Source organism: Periplaneta americana, chromosome 4 (assembly GCF_040183065.1).
Source record: "Periplaneta americana isolate PAMFEO1 chromosome 4, P.americana_PAMFEO1_priV1, whole genome shotgun sequence".
Lineage (NCBI taxonomy): Eukaryota > Metazoa > Arthropoda > Insecta > Blattodea > Blattidae > Periplaneta > Periplaneta americana.
Window position 1 is genome coordinate 89935368 of NC_091120.1, and position 24556 is coordinate 89959923.

The following is a 24556-nucleotide window of genomic DNA, read 5'->3' on the forward strand; positions in this document are numbered from 1 at the left end:
ACACAATGGGATCCTATTTTTAGACAAGTAGAAATTAAATGAAATAACAGACAAACAAAGAATACTAAAGAGATGGACGAAATGTGCAGAAGAATTATATGAGACAAGGAATCGTCCAGATGACTTAGTTATAGAGGACGAAGAAGCCGTATCACAAGACGAAAAAGTATTTTCTATTTTAAGCAAAGAAGTTGAACTAGAGCTTAAGGAAATGAAGACTGGAAAAGCAATACGAGTTGATGAAATCCCCATTGAGTTAGTAAAATGTTTGAGTGAAGACAAGAAGCACATTCTATCATAATGCAATGAAATATATGAGAAACGCGAATGGTCTGACGATTTTACGGAGAGTGTTGATTCCAATACCGAAGAAAAATAATGCCAAGAAATTAAGGAATTCAGGCCGATCAGTCTAATATCGTACTCGGCGAAGATTCTCTTGCGAATACTGAATCGACGTTTATATTATAAGATGGAAGAACAGTTGGAAGAAGAGCAATTTGATTTCAGGAATGGAAAAGATAACAGATGAAATTGGACTGGTACGGACAATCGGCGAAATATATCTAGAGAAGAATAAAGAAGTGTATGTAGTATTTGTGGACATAGAAAAGGCTTTTGACAGAGTGAATAAACTGATGGGGATCCTAAAGAAAATTGGTGTGAATTGGAAAGAGAGAAGACTGTTCAGTAATCTTTATATGAAACAACGAATCAAAGTAGGATAGTAGAAGAAATGTCAGAAGGAAGTGAAATTGGTAGAAGAGTACGTCAAGAATGTCCTTTATCACCTACCCTGTTGAACATCTACTTGGAGGATTTAGTAAAGAATTGTTTTCAGAACATGGGAGGAGTGATAGTAGGAGGAAGAAGAATAAAGTGCATAAGATTTGCTGATGATATAGCGTTGTTACCAGAAGAGGAAATGATACTAAAGGATATGCTACTGGAGCTAAATGACAGCTGTGAGCAGTATGGCATGAAGATAAATGCAAATAAGACGAAGAGCATGGTAATAGAAAGAAAAATACAGAAGATAAACTTGCGAATTCTAAATGAGACAATAGAGCAAGTGGATAGCTTCAAATACTCGGAGTGTACTATAAGCAGTAACATGAGTGCTGCCAGGAAGTCAAAAGGAGGAAAGCAATGGTCAAGGAAACTTTTAATAGAAAAAGGGGTATCTTTTGCGGACCTCTGGAAAAATAACTAAGGAAGAGACTAGTGAAGTGCTTTGTATGGAGTGTGGCATTATATGGAGCAGAAACATGGACATTACGACGAAGTGAAAAGAAACGACTAGACACATTTGAAATGTGGATATGGAGACGAATGGAGCGTGTGAAGTGGACAGGCAGAATAAGAAATGAAGCTGTGTTAGAAAGCGTGAGTGAAGAAAGAATGATGCTGAAACTGATCAGGAAGAAGAAAAGGACTTGGTTAGGTCACTGGTTGAGAAGAAACTGCCTACTGAGGGATGCACTGCAAGGAAGGGTGAACGGGAGAAGAGTTCGGGGTAGAAGAAGATATCAGATGATAGACGACATTAAAATATATGGATCATATGATGAAACGAAGAGTAAGCATAAAATAGGAATGGTTGAAGAAAGCTGAGTATGCAGTGAAAGACCTGCCCTTGGGCAGAACACTAAATGAAATGAAATCTAATTTATGAATTTATATATTGAAATATTGTTCCTCTCCAATCAAGTATTCCTATGAGATTGTATTGCATTGTACAATTATTGGAAACATAACTTTTGGGCGTGGTATTACTGCATTGTGGGGAATTCTTCTGATTTGTATTGCCTATCGGAGGTAGATGAGATTTTGTTTTGAAGCATTTGAGAATATGTTGAGAATCGACATTTTCAGACCACTGTTTGGCCTCATAAAATGGCATTTTATGTTAAGTCATAATATTTCGGAAATCAGGATACATTTTATCATCAGAATTATGGTTTATCTTTTTGTTTGCAATTACTCGATTTTGATTAGTACAATAATCATACTCCCTGTCGCACAGCTTATAAATTAATTTTTGCCAATTATTTAACCTTTAACATATTTACTGAATGTTTCTTAGGGAATAGAGTGTAAAGCAGCAAGGCTTAACAAAATGATAAATTAACAGAGCATTTTAACACGAAAGCCTCTATTTTTCGGCTCTAGATTTGCCGCCATCTAGCGTCCAGAGATTCTATTAATACAAAAATTGTAACACCACTACTTCCTGGCGAGTGAAATTCTAACTTACTCAAGTGAAAGCTTTTGATGGGTTAGGCGCTAGACGCAAGTCCTCTCTTCCAAGCAATACTCCTGTCTGTTAATAAAACGTTGTCTCGTCATTACGCTTGAAGATGGTGGAGAGACAACAACTCCGTCAACAAGTCATTGCCCTGATTCGCGTAGGTTATTCTGCGACGATGGCGGCCAGAGAGATTGGCGTCCCATTGTCAACTGCTGAGCGGTGGGCTAAACATTTTTTTATCGAGGATGGTGAAGTTTTGAATCGTCCCATTCCTGGTCGGCTAAGCATCTCTACAAGGGAAGAGGACGCCATGTTATTGAGAGAAGTTGCGAACCACACCTTTAGAACTGCCTCTCAACTCAAGATGGCGTCCAACTTTCCTGGTTCTTCAAACATAGTGAGGAGATGTTTTAGAGAACGTGGCATACGGTGTCGTCGAGCTGTGAGGAGAGAAAATTTGACGATGGAGCATGCCGTGGACCGTCTAGCGTATGCTACTCTCCGACAAGACTTCGATTGAAGAAATGTCATTTCACATTTAAATTAAAAATTAATTAAAAACTAAAATAAACAAAATTGCTGTACCGAAAGGCGAACTCATCTCTAGTACGAACGTCAGACATCTTACCACTGGGCCACACACACCTCGTAAGATTAACTACATTGTAGACGGACGACTTTCAATGAAGAGACACCACAGTAATGCCTTGAAGTGCAGTGCGTTTACACGAGTGAACCGCGCGATAGAACTTAGCATTTCTATCGACCAAGAGTCGTCCCATTCTTTTTGCCGTTAAGTGTAAGTGTTGTACATATACACACGCTCACTATGCATTACGGTACCTAAATACACAATAATCACTAAACTTTATACTCTAACGTTGTACACTTGAAGAATTGAGACTTTCATAACACGACGTCTAAGCGCACTGAATGCCATATGGCTACTGGAGGTCGATTGCGCGAGAGAAATGGTTACGCGCGCGCTGGAAATTACGCAGGGCTCGGCCGGCCGCTGTTTTCTGATACCATTGATAATGGCTCTGTATTATAGTGAGTTAAAAAGATTCAACCACTCCCCACACTCGGAACAAACTCTTGGCTGAAATAGGTATGATCTCATTCCACCGGTAGTCGCCAAAGCCAATGCCAATATAAGGATCTAATATACAGAGTTGGTAAAAAGTCCCGCACCACCTAAATAACTTTTCAAGCATGCGGTTTAGTGACATGAAACTTGTGTTTGGGGATAGTCGTATACTAAGAACTCAATAATGTTATTACCGAGTTGGAGTTACGCCAACTCTCTTATTTCAAATGGAATACTCAATATTTTTATATTTTCGAACAATGTTCATTAAGAGCTTTTCAAAAAGTATCCACAGTAGATACTTCTGTACAAATTTATTGTTTATAAATCAAGAAAACAGAAAAGTATAGGTCTAAGGAACAATAGTAAAACGCTTCTTTTGTTTATTGTGATATGACTACTCTTTGTTTATATCCATGGAATACGAATAAGACTCTTTTTCTGTTTACTGTCATTTGACTGTCCTTTGTTTATATCCATGGAATCATGTTTATTGATACAGAAACACATTATTTGAGCCATTCAGAGCAGAAGTGGTGTAATTCAAAAATGGGTAATGAGGATTAAAGTAAACATTCTGTAAAATACAGCGCAAAGTAGCAATTAATTTTCAGTTTATTTAAACTATTAGTAGTCAGTGGATAGCAAGAAGGCCATCTTAAATCCTACTTTGCGCTGTATTTTACAGAAAATTTTTACTTTAAACTCATTATTCAATTTTGACTTACACCACTTTTACTCTGAACGGCTCATTTAAGGGATTGAATCTGACATCTAGTGTGTTAAATAATTCTATTTCATGTTGAGCGAAAGAAAAAAATTCTAACTTTAATTATGGTTATCTATGGAAACAGACAACAATCTCATTGAGAGGCGGCGAATTTATTTAATGATATGCATCCGGATCGCAATCCAATTCCACATACAACAGTGACACGTATCATAAGGAAATTTACTAAAACTGGAAGCGTAAAGGACTTACCAAGATCAGGTCACCCGAAAAGTGCAAATGATGACAATACTTTATTGGATGTTCTTCTCCGTGTGCAAGAAAATCCAAAAGTTTCCACTACAAATTTGGGGTTAGAATCCAATATAAGCCAAAGTTCCGTGTCGAAAATCCTTATGTGTCAAGCAACATTCTTATAAAATTCAACTTTTCGAGGAACTTTCAGAGGACAGTCCCAATAGAAGAATGCAGTTTTGTGAATTAATGATGAAGTGCATTAACAACAATCCGGCTTTTCTTAAGACAAATTGTATTCTCAGATGAAGCCACATTCTGCTCGAATGGATTTGTCAACAGACATAACTGCCAATACTGGTCAGACGTAAATCCACAATGAATGGAGAACCTCACTCAGTATCCACAAAAACTTAATGTTTGGGTTGATATTGATCGTGATTATATCATTAGATCTTTCTTCTTTAGAGAAACGCTAATAGAAGTTCGGGTTTGCTTCGAAATCACGTAGTACCGAACTTGTTCCCATATTCAGTCAACTGTGGGCTACCCAGAGATGACATTTATTTCCAACAAGATGGAGCTCCAACTCACTATGGACATAATGTTCTTCAGCACTTAGACAAGGTTTTTCCACAACGATGGATTGATAGGAGAGGTTACATAGTGATCAGAAAGAGCCCCAGATTTGTCGCCTTTGAACTTCTTTTTGTGGGCCATTTGAAGTCAGTAGTATATCGAGAAAGAACCAACAACTTAGAAGATCTGGAATGTCGAATAATGGAAACAGTGCAAGATATTCCTAAAGCCTGGTTAAGTCATTCCTTAAATGTTTCTATGATCGATTAGCACATGGTCAAGCAGCTGAGAGCTACCAGTTCGAACACAGAATTTAGACGGTGCGCTAACTTTGTTTTGGTTTTGTTAAGGAAGGAACATTTTATTATTTTATTATTCCATACTTTCCTATTTTCTTGATTTAGCAAAAATAAATTTGTACAGAAGTACTTTTTGAAAATCTCTTAATGAACATTATTCGAAAATATAAAAATATATTGCGTATTCCATTTAAAATAAGAGAGTTGGAGTTACTTTAACCGGAAGTAACTTCAAATCGGTAATACCATTATTGAGTTCTTAGTACCGGTATACGGGCTATCCCCACACTCGATTTCGTGTCACTGAACCACAAGTTTTAAAAGTTATTTAGGTGGTGCGGATTTTTACTGAGCCTGTATACGTAGTTATTTATGATACCCGTCCATATGTTAATTGCATATGCACGCTGTTATGAATGGCACAGAGCTGCATGTTGGTTTTTTCTCCCAGATGTGGCTATAGCTCCAATAATTACGTTCTGGCGACTATTACTTCAAAACATCTGATACATCCACCGTACTCCCTCTTAAAGTTTGTCGCTGTATTTTGGAAACACTTCGTAGATATAGGTCTATGTGGCTGATAAACCAATACCGGTAAATGACTAAAATAAAAGAACATAGTAGTTCAAACGTAGGAAAATGAAGTACTGTTCTCCGAAAAAGGATTAATATAATATATGAGAACTTCAGTAATGAACGTGCATACGTTCTCTAAGATAAATAAATGTTAAAATTACATTTTTATATTAAAGTCTTATTCTTCTTCTCTTTCCATATATGTGTAACCGACTACTTAGAGGTGAATCAAGACTTCCCTAATCTCCAATCGAATCCTTCCATCTTCTTTTAGGTCGACCTGGGCGTCTTTTTCCTCTTGGAATGTTGTCCCCTGCTATGCGTACAATTATTGCAGCAGACATCCTGGATACATGGTCATTCCAATCATTTTTTCTTCTTTATGTTCAGTCTGTCACTGGTTGGATCTTACATACTAGGACATTCGAAAAGTAATGACAACATAATTACTATCTCACACTAAATTTATTTAGGTTACTTTTGACATTTAATTCAAATATAGTCCTCTGTCATGTCAACAATACGTTGCGAAATCCTTGGCAGATGGTGGATTCCATCTGCAGCATCATTTCTGGATATTTCTGTCATTAATCGAAATAAAACGGTTTGGATGCCAACTCTTGAGTGAAAGCGAATGCATCGCTTCCACCAATTTTGCAGTAGTTCGGTATGGTAGGACTTCTCTCCCACAAGCTTTTCGTAATGCCCTAAAATACTGAGTTGCACTTTTTACTCTTGCAACTTGGATTTTATGAAGTACCTTTGTTTGTACCTACTGAACTAAGGCTTGGCACCGTGAGCGATTCCAAACTCTAAACGGGGACGCACCAACGCTGTGTGGTGTTCGGCGGGGAAGAAAGGGGTTAAAGAGAAGTCATATGGTTCCCCGTGAGAGAGTAGAATTTGCTCTTGGTGCCCAGCTCTGTACTGAACAATTCAATTTTTAGGGATGTATTACTTACTACTTTCAAGAACAAGTAACTAAGGGATATTTATAAAGATCCGGACATAATAGCCTTAAAAAGTCGAAGACTACGTTGGCTTGGACACGTTCTACGGCATGATGAAGACTCTCTTCTACGTAAAGCTTTCGACTATTCTCCAAGATGTAAGAGATCTTCTGGTAGATCTCGTCTCCATTGGCAGGACCAAGCATATGATAATCTTTGTACAGTGGGAGGACGACAAGAAGATGCAGAGAACAGAGATGAATGGTGATATATCTTGAATGAGGCTAAAAACCACTTAGGTTTTGAAATGACCTAAACTTATTGATTAATTGATTGATTGATTACTTACTACAAATCAGAAATAGTGACAGTATTTACAAAATATTGTTACTTCGTGGCTTCCAATATTGCAGATTTATGAAAAAATCTCTGCTCTGTTACATACTATAAGATTCCATTGGACACAGCTAGGAGCGCTGATTTACAGTATTGTTGCCCTTACTTATCGAATGCCCGGGTATTTCCCTTAGATCTTCATTATATTAAAGTCAATTTACTTTAAGCCAAAAATTTAATTATCGTATAAAATCTAAGATATTATTGTATAAGTCTAGACTAAAAAATAAAATAAAATAAAAGCACTGTCTGTAAATGTACGCATTCAGTCTCCTATCTCTAGCAATCTTTCAGCAAATGTCTCTCTGTACTTCGATAAGAACGGATACTACTTATCTTTATTCAATATAAATCTTATTGGCTGAAGATTGTAAGCAGTTTCATCGTGTATATCATAAGAGAGAGGAGTGGTAATACGAGTACATTCACTAAGGGTTCGATGACAGTATAGAATATTTTAACAGAAGAGGCAGTAGTGGCATAAATATGTTTTAATAATGTAAAGAAAAGGTGAAAACTCTCTTTCTTGGGAGTTAACGCTCAGCTGGAATGTGGTCTAACAACAGTATTCATGCTGACTAACAGCATCTGCAGTATAAGTGAGTAAGTATCAACTCAAGTAATTGCGTTTCATCTGTTACTTTCATTTTCCATTTTTCCATGTCAATTAAAGTAGAATAAAAATCGACTTTCAAATTTCAAAATATATTTTGACTACCACTTCCCGTCGACCTGGTTGGCGAGTTGGTATAGCGCTGGCCTTCTATGCCCAAGGTTGCGGGTTCGATCCCGGCCCAGGTCGATGGCATTTAAGTGTGCTTAAATGCGACAGGCTCATGTCAGTAGATTTACTGGCATGTAAAAGAACTCCTGTGGGACAAAATTCCGGCACATCCGGCGACGCTGATATAACCTCTGCAGTTGCGAGCGTCGTTAAATAAAACATAACACTACCACTTCCATATTGTCTCTATGAATTACCAATTATAAAATCTTGCAGCTACAATAACTAAACAGCAATGTCCTTGGCTCGATGTCTGTTAATCCTGTCGAGCTATACAGACTTTTCATTACATTACGGTGACTTTATTGACGATCCTGAAGTTTGTGGCTATCTAGTTCTAATACTTATGATCAAAATTATTATGTATTTTCTAAATATAAGTAGAATTAGAAATGAAAGGACAATTCTGACGGTTGCATATTTCGCTGAGTGCTCAAGCTATTAGAAATGGTAGTTCAAAATTAATGCATCCGAAAATTTTAAAGCTCATGTCAAAATAAATAGTCGAAATTATTATCCAAGAATTTTTTAACATTGGCAATAATTTGTACAACGAATGCTTCTAATTTTCTAATACATAGATTACTTGATTTAATAAATAACAAAATGAACCTGTAGCTACAGTACCATCTAATTTTTCTATAAAATAAATACACTGTGTACACGACGTTGAAACACCGCTACATTTCATATATATTTTTTAAATCCTGAATTCTTGCTGTTAGTGTATTATGCTGTAATATTTCCAATTCGAACACTTGTATTTGCTATAAACATTCAGGAGCATTAGATGTTATCCAAAAAATTAATCTAGATTCAATTATACTTAAAAATAAGTGTCACTAAGAAGACACGTACTTTCTTATCACCAGGGCTGGGCAGTATTTGAAATACATTTGTATTTTGTAATTTGTAAGGATTTTCGAAAGTATTTTGTATTTAAATACATAAAATTGATGTATTTTGTATTTCAAATACTTAAAATACTTTTTTCTTCTTCTTGTCCTTCAAGTTTTTGGATTTGGATTTGAAGAATGAACTTTTGTCTTATTTGCCTGCCCATTTCAGATATGCTAGCCATACACTTAGTTTTCTTGCCACAACTGATTTCCTTAATGCCATAAAGAAATCTCCAACAGCATCAAGGATCCACCACCCAACACATGCTAAATGTTCAGCATTATGGAATGAGTCTAAGAGACCCAAATCCTCAGAAATTATATTAGATGTCTTGAAATATTCATTAAAGTTTCCTTGCCCAACTCAATGGAATTCTCTTTATGACTCAATCTCTCAAATATTGCAATTCAAACATGATGGAAACAGTATATGTGAAAAACTGGGATTGCCAGCCTTCAAAGATGTTGAGTTTCGGTACCTTGAAGAATATTGTGCAGTTATGAAACCCATTGTCGTAGCCCTTGATTTAATGCAAAATGAGAACACCTGCTATTACGGTCAACTTTTGTCCACATTAATTTCTCTCAAAAACAGATTACATATTCTGTTATTTAGCAATATACGCCGTTTATTCCAAGTAACTCCAATCCTAATACGTTTGCTTTAATCAACATTTAAAGCGATTTTTGATCTGACCCCAGAAGCAAACAGAGCTATTTTGGTAGCTTGCTTCCACCCATCATTGAAGATGAGGTGGCTACCTGACACTGCCTCATCAAATGATAAGAAGAGGATACAGAATATGTGCGCGAAATCAGCTGAGCAGTTCTCGCTACACCTTTGGTCAGTTCAGACAATGAAAACAATTTTTGTGTGTTTCAACTCAAGTACAACAGACTTTGAAAAGCAAAAAGAAAAGAACTTATCTACTGCGGAGTATGAGCTCATACAATTCTTCAATGGCAAAGGGAAAACTCTGTGCACTCTAGAGAATTACCCAACAGTGAAACAAGCTTTATAAAGTATAATACAAATTTGTGTTCCTCTGCGCCTGTAGAAAGACTGTTCTGTTTTGCAGGATTTATTCATTCACCAGCAAGGGGATCCTTATCTGATAAACTTCTTGAGAAACTGTTTTTTTTGAAAGGGAGCAGTAATTATTCATATATAGCATAATTTCATTGCTGACTGGGAAAAGAAGAATGTTCAGTTACAGTGTTTATATAAAACTTCGAGATAAAAATACTTTTAATGTTAATATAATATTTTAGATTTTCAGCAATATTCTTATTTCTTTAGACCTACATATTGTATCGAGTATTTGAAATACAAATGTATTTTGAGTATTTGAAATACAAATGTATTTTGCTTAATTTTTTTTAAGTATTTTGTATTTGTATTTTAAATACATTTTTTTTAAGTATTTTGTATTTGTATTTTAAATACAATTTTTTTAAGTATTTTGTATTTGTATTAGAAATACTTGGATGTCAGTATTTTGCCCAGCCCTGCTTATTACACGTTTTAACGTGTTCTCAACAATTTATTCAATTCTTTTGTTATGTTGAGAAATATATTACTGTTTATGATTACTTGTCTTCACAATTATTTTTATGTAAATACATAAATCGGTTTTTGATGACAGAGATCTTTCGATGCCCAAAGCCCATTCTTCTCTGTTGTTCCACAGTCCTTGGAAATGACTACTTTCTATTTTATAGCGTCCAGGATTCCCTCACTCCAACTTCTTATCGGTCTTCCCTTTTTCCTTCTCTTCACCAGTATCCAGATCATTGCCTGTTCAGGCAATCTATCATTGTTCATACGCTGAACATGTCCGTACCATTTCAACTGTTTGGTCTATATTTCTTCTATGTTGACCTTTTTATTTAGCACATCCATTTTCTCTACTATTTAATTCCTAATTTTTCACGACTAAATAATCCTAAGGATCTTCTTAGAAAGTCCATTTCTATTGTTTCAATTTTATTTTTATGTGTATTTGGGATTTATCCAACTTCTATTGCATAAGTCAAAATTCCTTTCATTATCGTATTAATATTTGAAATTATATATTTTTAGTTTTACGTAGATTAAATTATTGGGGATCATCAGTGCAGTTTTAGGCGTAATACATCAACCAGATTTTTTGTATTCAACAGATATTGAAGAAAAAATGGGAGTATAAGGGTTCAGTTATTCATAAATTTAAAAAAGGTATATGACTCGGTTAAGAGAGAAGATTTATATAATATTCTTATTGAATTTGGTATTCCCAAGACACTAGTTCGATTAATTAAAATGTGTCTCAGTGAAACTTACAGCAGAGTCCGTATAGGCCAATTTCTATCTGATGCTTTTCCAATTCACTGCGGATTAAAGTAAGGAGATGCACTATCACCTTTACTTTTTAACTTTGCTCTAGAATATGCCATTAGGAAAGTTCAGGATAACAGACAGGGTTTGGAATTGAACGGGTTACATCAGCTTCTTGTGTATTCGGATGACGTGAATATGTTAGGAGAAATTCCAGAAACTATTAGGGAAAAGACGGAGATTTTACTTGAAGCAAGTAAAGAGATAGATTTGGAAGTAAATCCCGAAAAGACAAAGTATATGATTATATCTGGTGATCAGAATATTGTACGAAATGGAAACATAAAAATTGGAGATTTATCCTTCGAAGGGGTGAAAAATTCAAATATCTTGGAGCAACAATAACAAATATAAATGACACTTGGGAGGAAATTAAACGCAGAATAAATATGGGAAATGCCTATTATTATTCTTTTGAGAAGGTTTTGTCATTTAGTCTGCTGTCAAAAAATCTGAAAGTTAGAATTTATAAAACAGTTATATTACCGGTGAAACTTGAACTCTCACTTTGAGAGAGGAACCGAGATTGAGGTTGTTTGAGAATGGAGTTCCTAAGAAAATATTTGGGGCTAAGAGGGATGACGTTACAGGAGAATGCAGAAAGTCACACAACGCAGACCTGCAAGCATTTTATTCTTCACCTGACATAATTAGGAACATTAAATCCAGACGTTTGAAATGGGCAGGGCATGTAGCACGTATGGGTGAACCCAGAAATGCATATAGAGTGTTAGTTAGGAGGACGGAGGGAAAAAGACCTTTGGGGAGGCCGAGACGTAGATGGGAGGATAATATTAAAATGGATTTGAGGGAGTTGGGATATGATGATAGAGAATGGATTAATCTTGCACAGGATAGGGACCGATGGCGGGCTTATGTAAGGGCGGCAATGAACCTGCGGGTTCCTTAAAAGCCATTTGTGAGTAAGTTTACTCCGGATTATAGAATTTAAAGCATTTATTGCTTAACGGGATTAAGTGATTAGTTCTTCTGTTTCTCTGTTATGTGTCCCAATTTAAAACCCTAAATATTTAAATTTAGTAACCGGTTTCATGTCATTTTCATCATCTATTTGAAGATCCCTCGATCTAGTCCTCACACATACGTATTTGTTTTGTTTATATTAGTTTCTAGGCCATATTTACAATTTTCTTCTTTTAATTTACGTGCCATATATTCAATGTCATCCTGTTCTTGGATAGTCATTACTTCTGTCGTCGATTTGCAAAAGGAGACAAAACAAGGAACCATAACACACTTAAAAAATTAAAATGTTCATGGGTCCTGAATGTATGTATCCATAGTGTTCTAATTAGAAAAAATATATGAACTTTTTAATTTGTTAACTCAGTTATCGTTTTTGCGATTTTCAAACACTTTGTTATTTTGAACACGTCCCCTTTTGCAAATCGACGACAGACTTGATCCTCTGCAAAATGGAGAGAATATATAAAATCGTATCATTTAAAGGTTTCTATTTTTTCTACTCGTATTACCTGAGATAAGAAAATATATTGTCAACACATAAACGGACAGCTCTGAAACCCGACTGTTTATATATATATATATATATATATATATATATATATATATATATATGAACTACTGCAATATGCAACAAAATAAGAAAATTCACTTTCGTTTTCTGGATTGCACATAGAGGTATTCATCGTAGCTAATCTAAAAAGCAGGACATTTCACTTCATTTATAAATAGTAAATAGGTAAAATGTGGGCGATACTATCCTTCAATCAGACTTTTTAATACTTAATTACTTCTGTGGAAATGCACCCAACTAAAAGAAAATATTTACAATCAGTGATCATTAATCCTGTAAGAGTGAAAGACATATATCCTATGAAATCGTCTGGTCGGATAGGTAACGGGACTGAAATCGCAACGTAAAGTATAAAAAGGTCTTTATTTGATAATTAATTTATCTTACGAGGTCATTTCCCTGCCATTTGTAAATTTATTTCACAAAGTACAAAAAACCATGTAGATCATTTGATTTGAAGTGGATTGCTATTGCGAGTATTTTGATTTTATGTAAAGCTCTATAACTTTTAAGTGAAATTATCATATTTGGTGAGCATCATTCCCAAATAAATTGACTTGACAATGAGTATGAATAAAATACGCCCAGTAATTTAGGAGAACTCGCTATATAGAGACAGACAGACATATTATACAGAAAGACGGAAAGCGCAAAATCACTTCCTCGTTGTCAAAGATGTTGGAAACGTGCATTTCGGTGAACATATCGAAATATATTTTTTGTAACAACCCAATACTTTTTCTTTATACTCTATTTCGCATAGTAAGAAAGTAGAATTCGTGTGAATGCAGTGCACTATGTATAATAAGATCTTTTTTTACAGGTGACTCGGTTTCATCCAACTACAAGAAATCTCATCTTCGAGGTGAGCATTTTGAAGTCATGGTCTACACAAAGACTACTGAAGTATCGGTACCAGAACAAAGTAACAACGCTTCTTCCACCATCACTATTAGAGCAAGTACAAACAAAAAGCAACATGGTGGAGAAACTTCCAATACATTGATATTTGCTGTTGTAGCTGCAGTTATTGTTGCCATCATCTTTCTAACAATCACGATCATCTACTTTATCGCAACTCGTTCGAAACTTAGAAAATTGAAGAAGAGAAATAGACTAAGACATGACAGTGAAAGAAGTGACTTTTATTGTAAGAAGAATCATCAGCAACGATATCTCGCGATAGGTGATTCAAGAGAAACTCTTGTAAATAGACCATTACCGCCGCTTCCGGAGACACCGTCGTTCGAACCAACAATTGGATCTTCGCCAGACGAAGACATGGATGGTTATTTGCTGCCAACTCCTTCATTTTGGGACACAAGTGAGGAAATAAGACGTTTACCTCCTGTACCTCCCATTTTCCCGAGTTCTCTTGCAGAGATAAATCTTGGCGGTCCTTATTTGCAACTCTTGCCAGATGACGCTTCTCCAGATTCTCGCATATTGAACGAGACTTCTGAAAATATTTCAGCAAATCAAAGCTTGGATTATGACGTTGAGGGATATTTAAACCCGCTCGAGCTTCGCAGAGTTCCCTTCGAGACAAGATGTGGTGTAAGCGGAAGTTCTCATGAAGAAGATATAGGTGAGCACACAGAGACAGTAAACGTGTCAGTCACGACTGAGAAGGTGTCTAGTGCGCCACAAGACACATATTCGAGTGAAGAGGATGCTGCTGGCAGCACGGTGTCTCTCCATGCGGAAGAAAATCCTATCGGCCCACAAAGAAGATATGTCAGCAGAGTTGAAATAGAGCTCGTAGGGCCCACACAACCAAGAAGACTTCCTCCGCCCACCACTACACAAACAGTAGTTGTTCGTATTTCTACTAGCCGGTGAAAGTGAATATTTAACATTAAATGTGTGTCAGCAATCGGCGTACTTGCCTCTTTTTGTTACAACTACATCAATTATAATAAGGGTCTTCCAATATGAGTGTCATACTTTTAAAATGAAAGAAATTGTATAAATGAAAGAGGTTTATTTATTTAATTATTAATAGTTTGAAGCTCACTTAATGTCATTACATACGGAAGAGAACGTCAGTTAAATGGCCGCCGCGGCTTCCTTGGGTTGCGTATATACGGATCTTCCAATTTTCAATGACAAACAAAACCAGGCTCAATTTCACGAAAAACGCGCGTGATATTCTTCTTTAGGTCATTATCTGTTTCTGGCTTGCTGGCATAAACCCGTTAATTAACATAACCCCATAAGAAGTAATCCAGCGACGTTAAATCACATGATCTCGGGGGCCAGTTAATATCATCACCACACGAAATGATGAAGCCTCTGAACTTCTCCCTCAAAAATCGACTGCTTCGTGAGCACTATATTTCTGAGATCCATACCTTCCAATTGAGATAAAAAATAATCCCTTATCGTAGTGCGGTATCTTCCTCCATTGATAGTCAGAGCCTCGCCTCGTTCATCTTGGAAAAAAAAAATGGATTCTGCCGTACCAAAATACACACCAGACAGGAACCTTTTGGGGATGAAGAGGTCGATCTTGAATCTCCAATGGATTCTCTTTGCTCCAAAAGCGGCCATTTTATTTGTTAACTAAACAACTCATCCAAAAATGGGCCTCGTCGCTAAACAAGATTTTTCGGCTAAAGGCAGGGTGAACTTCCAATTGCTCCACAGCCCAGTCAGAGAATACACGACGCAATCTATGGTTATTTGGCTTCAGTTCTTGAGTAAAAACAATTTTATAAGGGTGTAATTTCAAGTATTGTGGGTCCCTATCACCACGGCATGGCGCGTCCTCAGGTTGCGGATAGAGGAGACGGCCTCCAGATATGGAGGGTAGCTGCGAATATATTGAATAAGCAGTCGTGGACAGCCGATAAGGGGTGGTCCTCCAGCTTGGGGGTTGGGCGAAGGGCTAACAACCCATCGTAAAAAAACAGCTCGTTACGAAACCTTACAATAAGCCTCGGAATGGAACTGTTTCTCTGGTTATAAAACAGTTACATTACCGGTTGTTCTGTATGGTTGTGAAACTTGGACTCTCACTTTGAGAGAGGAACAGACATTAAGGGTGTTTGAGAATAAGGTTCTCAGGAAAATATTTCGGGCTAAGAGGGATGAAGTTACAGGAGAATGAAGAAAGTTACACAACGCAGAACTGCACGCATTGTATTCTTCACCTGACATAATTATGAATAAATTCAGACGTTTGAGATGGCCAGGGCATGTAGCACGTATGAGCGAATCCAGAAATGCATATATGGGTAGAGTGTTAGTTGGGAGGCCGGAGGGAAAAAGACCTTTGGGGAAGTCGAGATGTAGATGGGAGGATAATATTAAAATGGATTTGAGGGAAGTGGGTTATGATGATAGAGAGTGGATTAATCTTGCACAGGATAGGAACCGATGGCGGGCTTATGTGAGGGCGGCAATGAACCTGCGGGTTCCTTAAAAGCCATTTGTAAGTAAGTAAGTATAATTTCAAGTCCAGATTCAAAATCCACCAAGATCTGGTCGATGAAAAATCCAATTCTTGTGCTCGCTGAAAAATTGATTTCCGTGGATTCTCGCGTACTGTCACGAACGGCGACTATTTTTTTCATTGAAACGTTTGCGTCGTTCACGTACAGGTTTTGTCTGATTTGCGACAGAACCAGTTGCCTCAAATTTTTCGGTCAAACGTCGAATTGTTCTCTCGCAGGGACGATTACGCATACCGTACACTTAATATAATGCATGGACTGCTTGGCAAACGGATGATCCATTTTGATAATACAGTTTGACGATTTCTACGTGTTATGGAATGGTGTGTCGTTTTCTATGATTGTTTGTCAACTACAGCTGTTACCATGGGAAAAATATAACTGCTATAGTTTCATAAACACGGCAGCTGTTATATGTTAAAAGGAGGACATTCTTATTGGAAGAACCGATATTTATCGTAATAATCATCAATATGCAATAACCATTAACTTAACTATGGACAACAGAGTACTGAAAAATCTTGACAACACAATGAATTAAACAGGGTTTTATTTACAAATATGGTATTACTTTCATGCTAATTAAGAATAATTTGAAGTGCAAGTTTAGATGCACAGTATACAAGCTGGGACTATAATAACACAAAGTTTTGTTGCAATAAACTAGTACCTGACTAACTTCAATGCAGCCACTGGTCTAGTTCAGTGATATATAGCAAAGCTGTATTCGTGATCCGAAGCTGCGTTCGTATCTCACTTGGGTTGGTTTTTATTCCGAAGTCTTGCCAACACTAAGACGAATGTCAGGTAATCTCATGACAAATACTTCTCATATCATCAAAATACCATTCCCCATTCTTCAACGTTAAATAACCTAGCAGTTGATGCAGCATCGTTAAGTAACCGATTAAAAAACTTTAATGGCGTATTTAATTTTCGAAAACGAAATACATTGAAGTCAAACTACCTTATAAACAACAAATATAATTGAAGGGTTCAGAGCCATAGTGGGCCAAGCGCCATTTATTAAAAACGGAGAAAGCAAGGGTTAAAATTAAGTGAATACCATAGTTTAATGAAGATTGACATCATTTAGTTTTAATGTGATTATAAGGTCCCAGTGGGTAGTAAAGCCCATCGAGAAATAAAGCCCAACTTTGAAATTCGCGGATCAAGGCTAAGAGGAAGTGTGATCACTCTGTAGTCATGTTGGTTAACTAAAATAACATCTGCCTAATAATTTTAGCGCATCTTATGTTGGTAGAAATGAAGTAACAAGAAGAAAACGCGCCGAAACATTGTCGAGGAGACAAAACTATAATATTGGAAGTAAAGTTAAATGTAATAATATATTTCAATGCTCAGAATATTGAAAAGTTATTGCATGTTATGCTTGAGAGATATTTCATCGTTCCAGATACAGGTTCAAAATAATTTTTCCAAATCTCCATGACACAGATATAAACTCAAAATCATAGTAGGTCTGATATCGTGCAATAAGGCCCGGGCCTTATTTCCCGACAACTATTAAAATTTACAAGACGATTAAATAAGTTAATTATATTGTTGAGTATGTACTTCCGCTTCAGATTGCAATAATAATAATAATAATAATAATAATAATAATAATAATAATAATAATAATAATAAATATCTAGGGATGAAATTAAAGTAGGCTATATAAATAATTTAGGCCTAAGTACAGATTAATACTTTGTTCGCAGACATTACATTTACTCTTATGTGTTTGTGAACTACAACCATTTGATAAAACAGTCTATAGATCTTTCGAACACTACTGGGATGAAACATTGCTCAGATACTTGGATCTTCATCCTGAAAGGCTATACATAAAGAGAGATTCTCAGAAATATTTACACCTATCTGAAATAAGTGCATGACCGTACAAAATGTCGGCAATGGTTTCCGAGCCACTGGTATCTGTCTTTTTGCGCCAGATGTTATACCAGAAACAGCCTTTGTTCCAAGTTTGGTCACTAAACGTCCACTGGAACAACAGGAGTCAGAAATACCAGCAGCAACTCATTCACAAATTACAACTGAATCACCTTTATTTGTTACTGTTTTGTCTGTGAATCAGCTGAAGCATTGGATATGAGACAGTGTGCATCATGTTCATTGTGGGTCCATGAAGTTTGTGTGGGCCTCACTGCCTCTAATAAAGAAGTTCTTGTATGCCCTAAATGTTTGGAATACTAAAATTTTTTTGTGTGACACACTGTTTCAGAATTTCAGAAGTTTATTGTCACTATTGTTTACAAATACGATTGTTCAGGTATTCCAGTTCATGTAATTGTTGCTTCTATTCATTTCACTTTATGTTATTTTGATATTAACTCTGTTTCCTAATTTGATGAGTTAATTAAAATGTATTCTCTTTGGGTTCTATTACCCTACGGCATGGGCCATATTAACAGACTACTCGGGAAATAAGGCCCAGTTGTAAAGATTTGCTAAATTTGGAATAACAGAGAAACATTTTGATATATCAGTCTGTTCTTTTTTTTTTTTTGTTACATAAATAAACATCTTCAGACTTTACCTCATTAGTGTAATTCTAAACCAACTTCAGTAGCGGTCATAATAAAAGATCCGTTAGGTGGGCCTTAATATCCACAGGGACCTTATTACTTGCTATATGTTTCCATTGAATTATGGTAATAACTTCATTGTAACCCTTGTTTTCTACGGTTTTGGTAAATGGCGCTTGGCCCACTATGGTTCTAAACCCTTCATATGGTGCCATATGCTGTCAGCAAACTGTAGGTTAGAACTTAAATAGACATTTAATTAACGGTTAAACTATTTTTATTTACTACCACAACAAAAAACAAGACTTTTTGAAACATTTTTCGACACGTCATGATTTACTACATTATAATAAGTAACATTAATAGCAATGGAATTCTGTTTTGGTAGTAACAAGTTTTTTGTTATGGTTGTTGTTTAGTCAACTGTCCGAAAACAGGTCTAAACATCATAAGTGATACGAACATGGCCACTTATGAGACAACTAGGCCAGGAGATAATGGGATAGGGTGGTCAGTTTCTTTCCCCTTCCATTACATACATCGTTGATTAGTTACATATTACACAAATCAGACTTCAGATGCATACAGACAAATTGTTCTTCCTCTGACACATATCGTCAAGTGAGATGTACTGCCTTATAATAGATGTACAAACCAGTCAGAACTTCAATCAGGAATAATTTTTTATGATAATAGATAAAAATACGAAGCAACTTGCGTGTAACATGGGCTTTTTTGTACTCGTACTCAGAATCTTTCCACTCGTGGAAAAGAGTTCCACTTAACATACAAGTTGCATAAATAATTATTATTTACTATCATTACAAAAGTAGGGTGTGCGTGGTAACGTCGCGGTTAAGGCGTAAAGTTGCAGATTCGAATCCCAACGGGGTCATGGCCTTCCTCCAGGGATCTAATCCTTCCAACTATGGCCCTGAAGTTTATTCAGCCCCTAACAGAAATGAGCATTAGAGATATTTCCTTGGGGGCAAAAGCTGCGGGCACGTAGGACTAACATCCCTAATGCCATTAGTGGTGATTGTCTGTACAGGTAGGAGCCTCAACTTTCCACCACCCCGTGGGAGTTCATGAAATGTGATAGGAATGACTTTACCTTCAGTCTCATAAGAAAAAAATAAGGTTTTCTAAGCAGTTTTGCGTGTGATAATTAGGCCTTTTCTGAACTATGTGAAATAACAGTTCCTTTATTGCACACTTCATGATATAATACATTATATATATATATATATATATATATATATATATATATATATATATATGGTTGGTTATTTAACGACGCTGTATCAACTACAAGTTATTTAGCGTCGATGAGATTGGTGATAGTGAGATGGTATTTGGCGAGATGAGGCCGAGGATTCGCCATAGATTATCTGGCATTCATCTCACGGTTTGGGAAAACCTCGGAAAAAACCCAACCAGATAATCAGCCCAAGCGGGGATAGAAACCGCGCCGAGCGAACTTCAGACCGGCAGACCTTAACCGACTGAGCCACGCCGGTGGCTAATAATAATAATAATAATAATAATAATAATAATAATAATAATAATAATACATTACAGCATTCAGTTTTTTGTGGTAACAAGTCTTTTTGTTATAGTAAAAGATGCAACTTCTGTGTGACATGAACTTTTTTATATTCGCGCTGAAAATCTTTCCACTCGTGCAAAAAAAAAAAAAAAGTTACACTTTATACACAAGTTACGTAATAGTATATTACGATACAATATTGGGAAGTGCTTTTTACAAAACCGAGGAAAAGTTTGAAAAACTCGCTCTACTCGTTTTTTCAATTTCCGAGATTTTGTAATAGGCCTATTGTATAGTATTTTTTGTACGATAGTATATTTTGAAAATAATATTTAAAAAAAAATTAATACACAGTACCTACGTACGTTAGATTATGAACAGCTGATTAATTCTCAGCAAGAAGTTTGTCATAGTTGTAAGTAGATGACAGAAGTAGTTTTAATTACAACCCTAGAGCAGTTATTTGTGATATTTCAACATACTTAGCCTATCTAGGTTGGCAACACTGAATTGAGTAAAATCAACTTCCAATAGTGGCGGCCGTTTGCTGTAACGACGAAAAAAGACACTATCATGCAAAAATAAATATTATTTATTACCATAACAAAAAAAATAGAGGTTTTTTAAAACAGATTTACGTATGAAAAGTAGTATTTTCCTAAACAACGTGAAATAAAGTTACTTTATCTTATACTTCGTTGTCTGCTCTAATAAGCTTTATCACTTGTCACCATAGAAACAATGTTATTAATATGTCAAAAATCTATCCATGATACTGTGTTCTTTGGCTAGGATATGTTTGTATTATGAGAGTAGAATAATTTATTCTAGAAAATGTGTCGTTTTGTTATGGTAATTAATACAATTATTAACGCAGCTTCTGTGTGACATGACTATTATGCACTCGCCTAAGGCTACTGTGTTGAGAATGTTCCCAGTTGTGCAAATAAGTTTCACTTGACACACAAGTTACACAAATAACTATTACTAAGAACTAAAGCAACTGTGTTATATAGTAACATTAAATAAGAAATGGTACTTATACTATGGCAGTCAATGATAATAACCTTTTCACAGGCTTAGTATTGAAAAAAAGTAACTGAACAATAAAAATTACATTTAACTGTTTCCTTTTATATACGTAGAATAAATTATATCGCAAAATAATTTCCTGCAGCTCTTAGCTACTAAAAGTGGAGGTAAAAGATGTAGGTACGAACTCTACTATTGGCTACCGGGGAAGTAACCTAAGGTAGTTCCCATAATAATCCTGTTCTTTTTAGGAAATTAATGCTATACGATTAATGGCTGATACCCCTATATAAGCCTCGGAAGAAACTGGTTCTCCGGCACGACCACAGCAAAGGAATAAGGTTATGAGTGAGAGAGGAACAGAGGTTAAGGGTGTTTGAGAATAAGGTGCTTAGGAAAATATTTGGGGCTAAGAGGAGTGAAGTTACAGGAGAATGGAGAAAGTTACACAACACAGAACTGCACGCATTGTATTCTTCACTTGACATAATTAAGATCATTAAATCCAGACGTTTTAGATGGGCAGGGCATGTAGCACGTATGGGAGAATCCAGAAATGCATAGAGTGTTAGTTGGGAGGATTAATCTTGCTCAGGATAGGGACCGATAGAGGGCTTATGTGAGGGCGGCAATGAACCTCTGGGTTCCTTAAAAGCCGTAAGTAAACAAGTATCAAATTTTAATATTTTCAAACAGTGCATTTCGTTCTGTTAATATCGACCCTATTTTGTCTACAGCTTCCGATTTTGTCTTCAGTTGCTGTAAAAACAAAGATTTGTTGTTTGAAATTGCTACAGTATTGTGAAATTTATTACACGAATTTTAATATACACATATTGAACACCTTACGGAAAACAGATAAGATTAGTGAAACATTTAATATTGAAAATATAATCCGAACTCGCCATCATCACCTCGCAATGAATGAGTGTCCGTATTTTGCCTGAAACATCTGTTTCGTATAAAAATAGCCTACGAGTAGAATCAAGTAGGTGGAAATTTGTATGTCGCAAATTATGTCTTACTATGAGAAACATCGACAAGAAAAATCTTTAACATGTGGTTAGCAAAGAATTATACTAAACGTGTTATGTAAGTTCGTTGAGAAATACCCTGAAGGCACGATTGATAATATTATGGGAATTACAAGTGAATTTACTGGTATTTCAATTTCAGTAATGTTTAAGGCTCGAAAATAGTTCCAAGAAACAGGAAAGTTAACCACGTCAGGCCAAAAGAAAGAGAAGGAACACATTAGCTATCGCGTGCTTTCATTACCTCCACGTTTCAGTAAGAGCAACAGGAAAATAGGTTTCAGTAAAATTGTATAACTTGTGTATCGAACTATGAAAAGGATAACAAATGGTGAAATTTTTATAAATTAGCTGAAAAGAATATTTAAGTTGTTCATTTTAATAAAAAAATGACAATAGTAAGAAATACACGACTTAAATTTCCACATTATTCCAAGTCGTACGAGATTTTTGGTCTTTCGCATCGCGCCATAGATAAACACGTTTCGGAGCTACATACCACTTTCATAATCAGGGAATGCAAAAGAAAGTGGGCGACATATTATCTATTGATTCTGTTATTGTTATTGGAATCGCTCATGACGACGGATCCAACAAATTGGTTCCTTTTTTATTACAGTCCTTGATAAAACCGATACGTAGCTCCGAAACATTGAATGTTTTTGCGACCATGACACGGTCAAAATAAAAAGTAAAAGATCAACAAATTCTTCACACTAGTTTATCAATATTATTTTACTGTGAATAGGCTTATTAATCACAGTATACGGTTTCTAACACTTTGTACTTTGATGTAACACAAGTAAGTCTCATGTTTTATGTAAAGTGAGCTGTACAGTCCATTCGTCATTTCGTGAAACCAAAGACATGCGTGCCCCGTAGCTTACAGTAAGAACCTTACAGTGAGGGTTAGTTTGCTATGTAGCTGTAAATGGAAGAATAGTGAAGGGGGGAAGCTTCCCAGTCCATTTCATTCTTCTTCTAACGCGCAAGTTGGTTTCACGATACAACGAATGTCCTGAACATAGGCACATGCCGAAAAGGAGTGGAAACGTAAAGGACTTCGTTATTAATTATTGTTATTAACTTTAATCGTAGAGTTTAACGTGTTTAATCTTACAAAACAGAATGTTGGAAGTGAGTTCCCTGTGCAGCGATGGCAGCGCAGCACAGACTAGTCGAGACTGTAGTGAGCACGGCATGAAGAGTTGAAGTGGCCAGGTTTTAAGTTGCTCATTCTGTATTATATTTTTTATTTACAGTATTAGGTAACGGATTTTCTAATGTAACTAACCCCATCAGTTACGTTATTAGCCCACAATAAATATTTTGTTATTTATACAGAATTATTCTATTCATTTAAATTATACTGCATAAAATATCACATTTAAATATCGGGTGTTTCAAAATGAATATCGGGCTTTTAAGGCTTTGTAGTATTTATTACATTTAACGTACAATTATAAATAATACACCAAACGAAAGAGCAATTCAAACAGTTTTGCTACAAATGCTCAATGCGAGCACCATTCGTCACACGGCACACATCGAGTCGATAAGCGAGTTCTTCCCAAATCTTGATCAGTGTATCTGGAGTAATTGTTGCAACAACTGCTTCAATCCTCTGTCTTAAGTCTGGTAGGTCAGCTGGTAGCGGAGGTACATACACACGATCCTTTATGAATCCCCAAAGGTAAAAATCGCATGGCGTAAGATCTGGTGAACGTGGAGGCCATGCGAAACAAGCTCTGTCATTCGGCCCCTTTCGGCCAATCCAGCGGTCGGGTACAACGCCGTTTAACCAATCGCGTACTTCCATATGCCAGTGAGGCGGCGCGCCATCTTGCTGCCAAATAAAGATTTCTTGGGGCTACGCGTGAAAGACTCTCTCGTTCAACACGTTCTTCAGTCACTCTTGGTCGTCCCGTACTCTTCCCTTTGCACAGACAGCCTGTGATTTCAAACTGATACCATCTAAGGATGTTATTATCACTTGGTGAATTGCAAATCAACTTAATAAAAAAAACACGTTGCACTGTAACTACAGATTCAGTCTTTGCAAAATGTAAAACACAAAAAGCTTTCTGCTCACTAGTCACCATCTTTGCTATTAGTGCTTTCTAACGGTAGACAGAGGAAACAATGCATGCGTATGCGTGCGTACAAAACTGTTTGAGTTGCTCTTTAATTTCATATATTATTTAT

The 24556-nt window shown here is 36.1% G+C and overlaps 1 protein-coding gene across 1 annotated transcript; it reads left to right on the forward strand.

Annotated features, from left to right (window-relative positions):
• The first annotated feature begins 7477 nt into the window (after positions 1–7477).
• On the forward strand, positions 7478–23697 carry LOC138698034 (uncharacterized). Its single transcript, XM_069823714.1, has 2 exons — positions 7478–7711; positions 13550–23697. The coding sequence occupies exon 2, from the start codon at positions 13609–13611 to the stop codon at positions 14566–14568; it is 960 nt and encodes a 319-aa protein (XP_069679815.1). The 5' UTR covers positions 7478–7711; positions 13550–13608; the 3' UTR covers positions 14569–23697.
• The last annotated feature ends 859 nt before the right edge of the window (positions 23698–24556 follow it).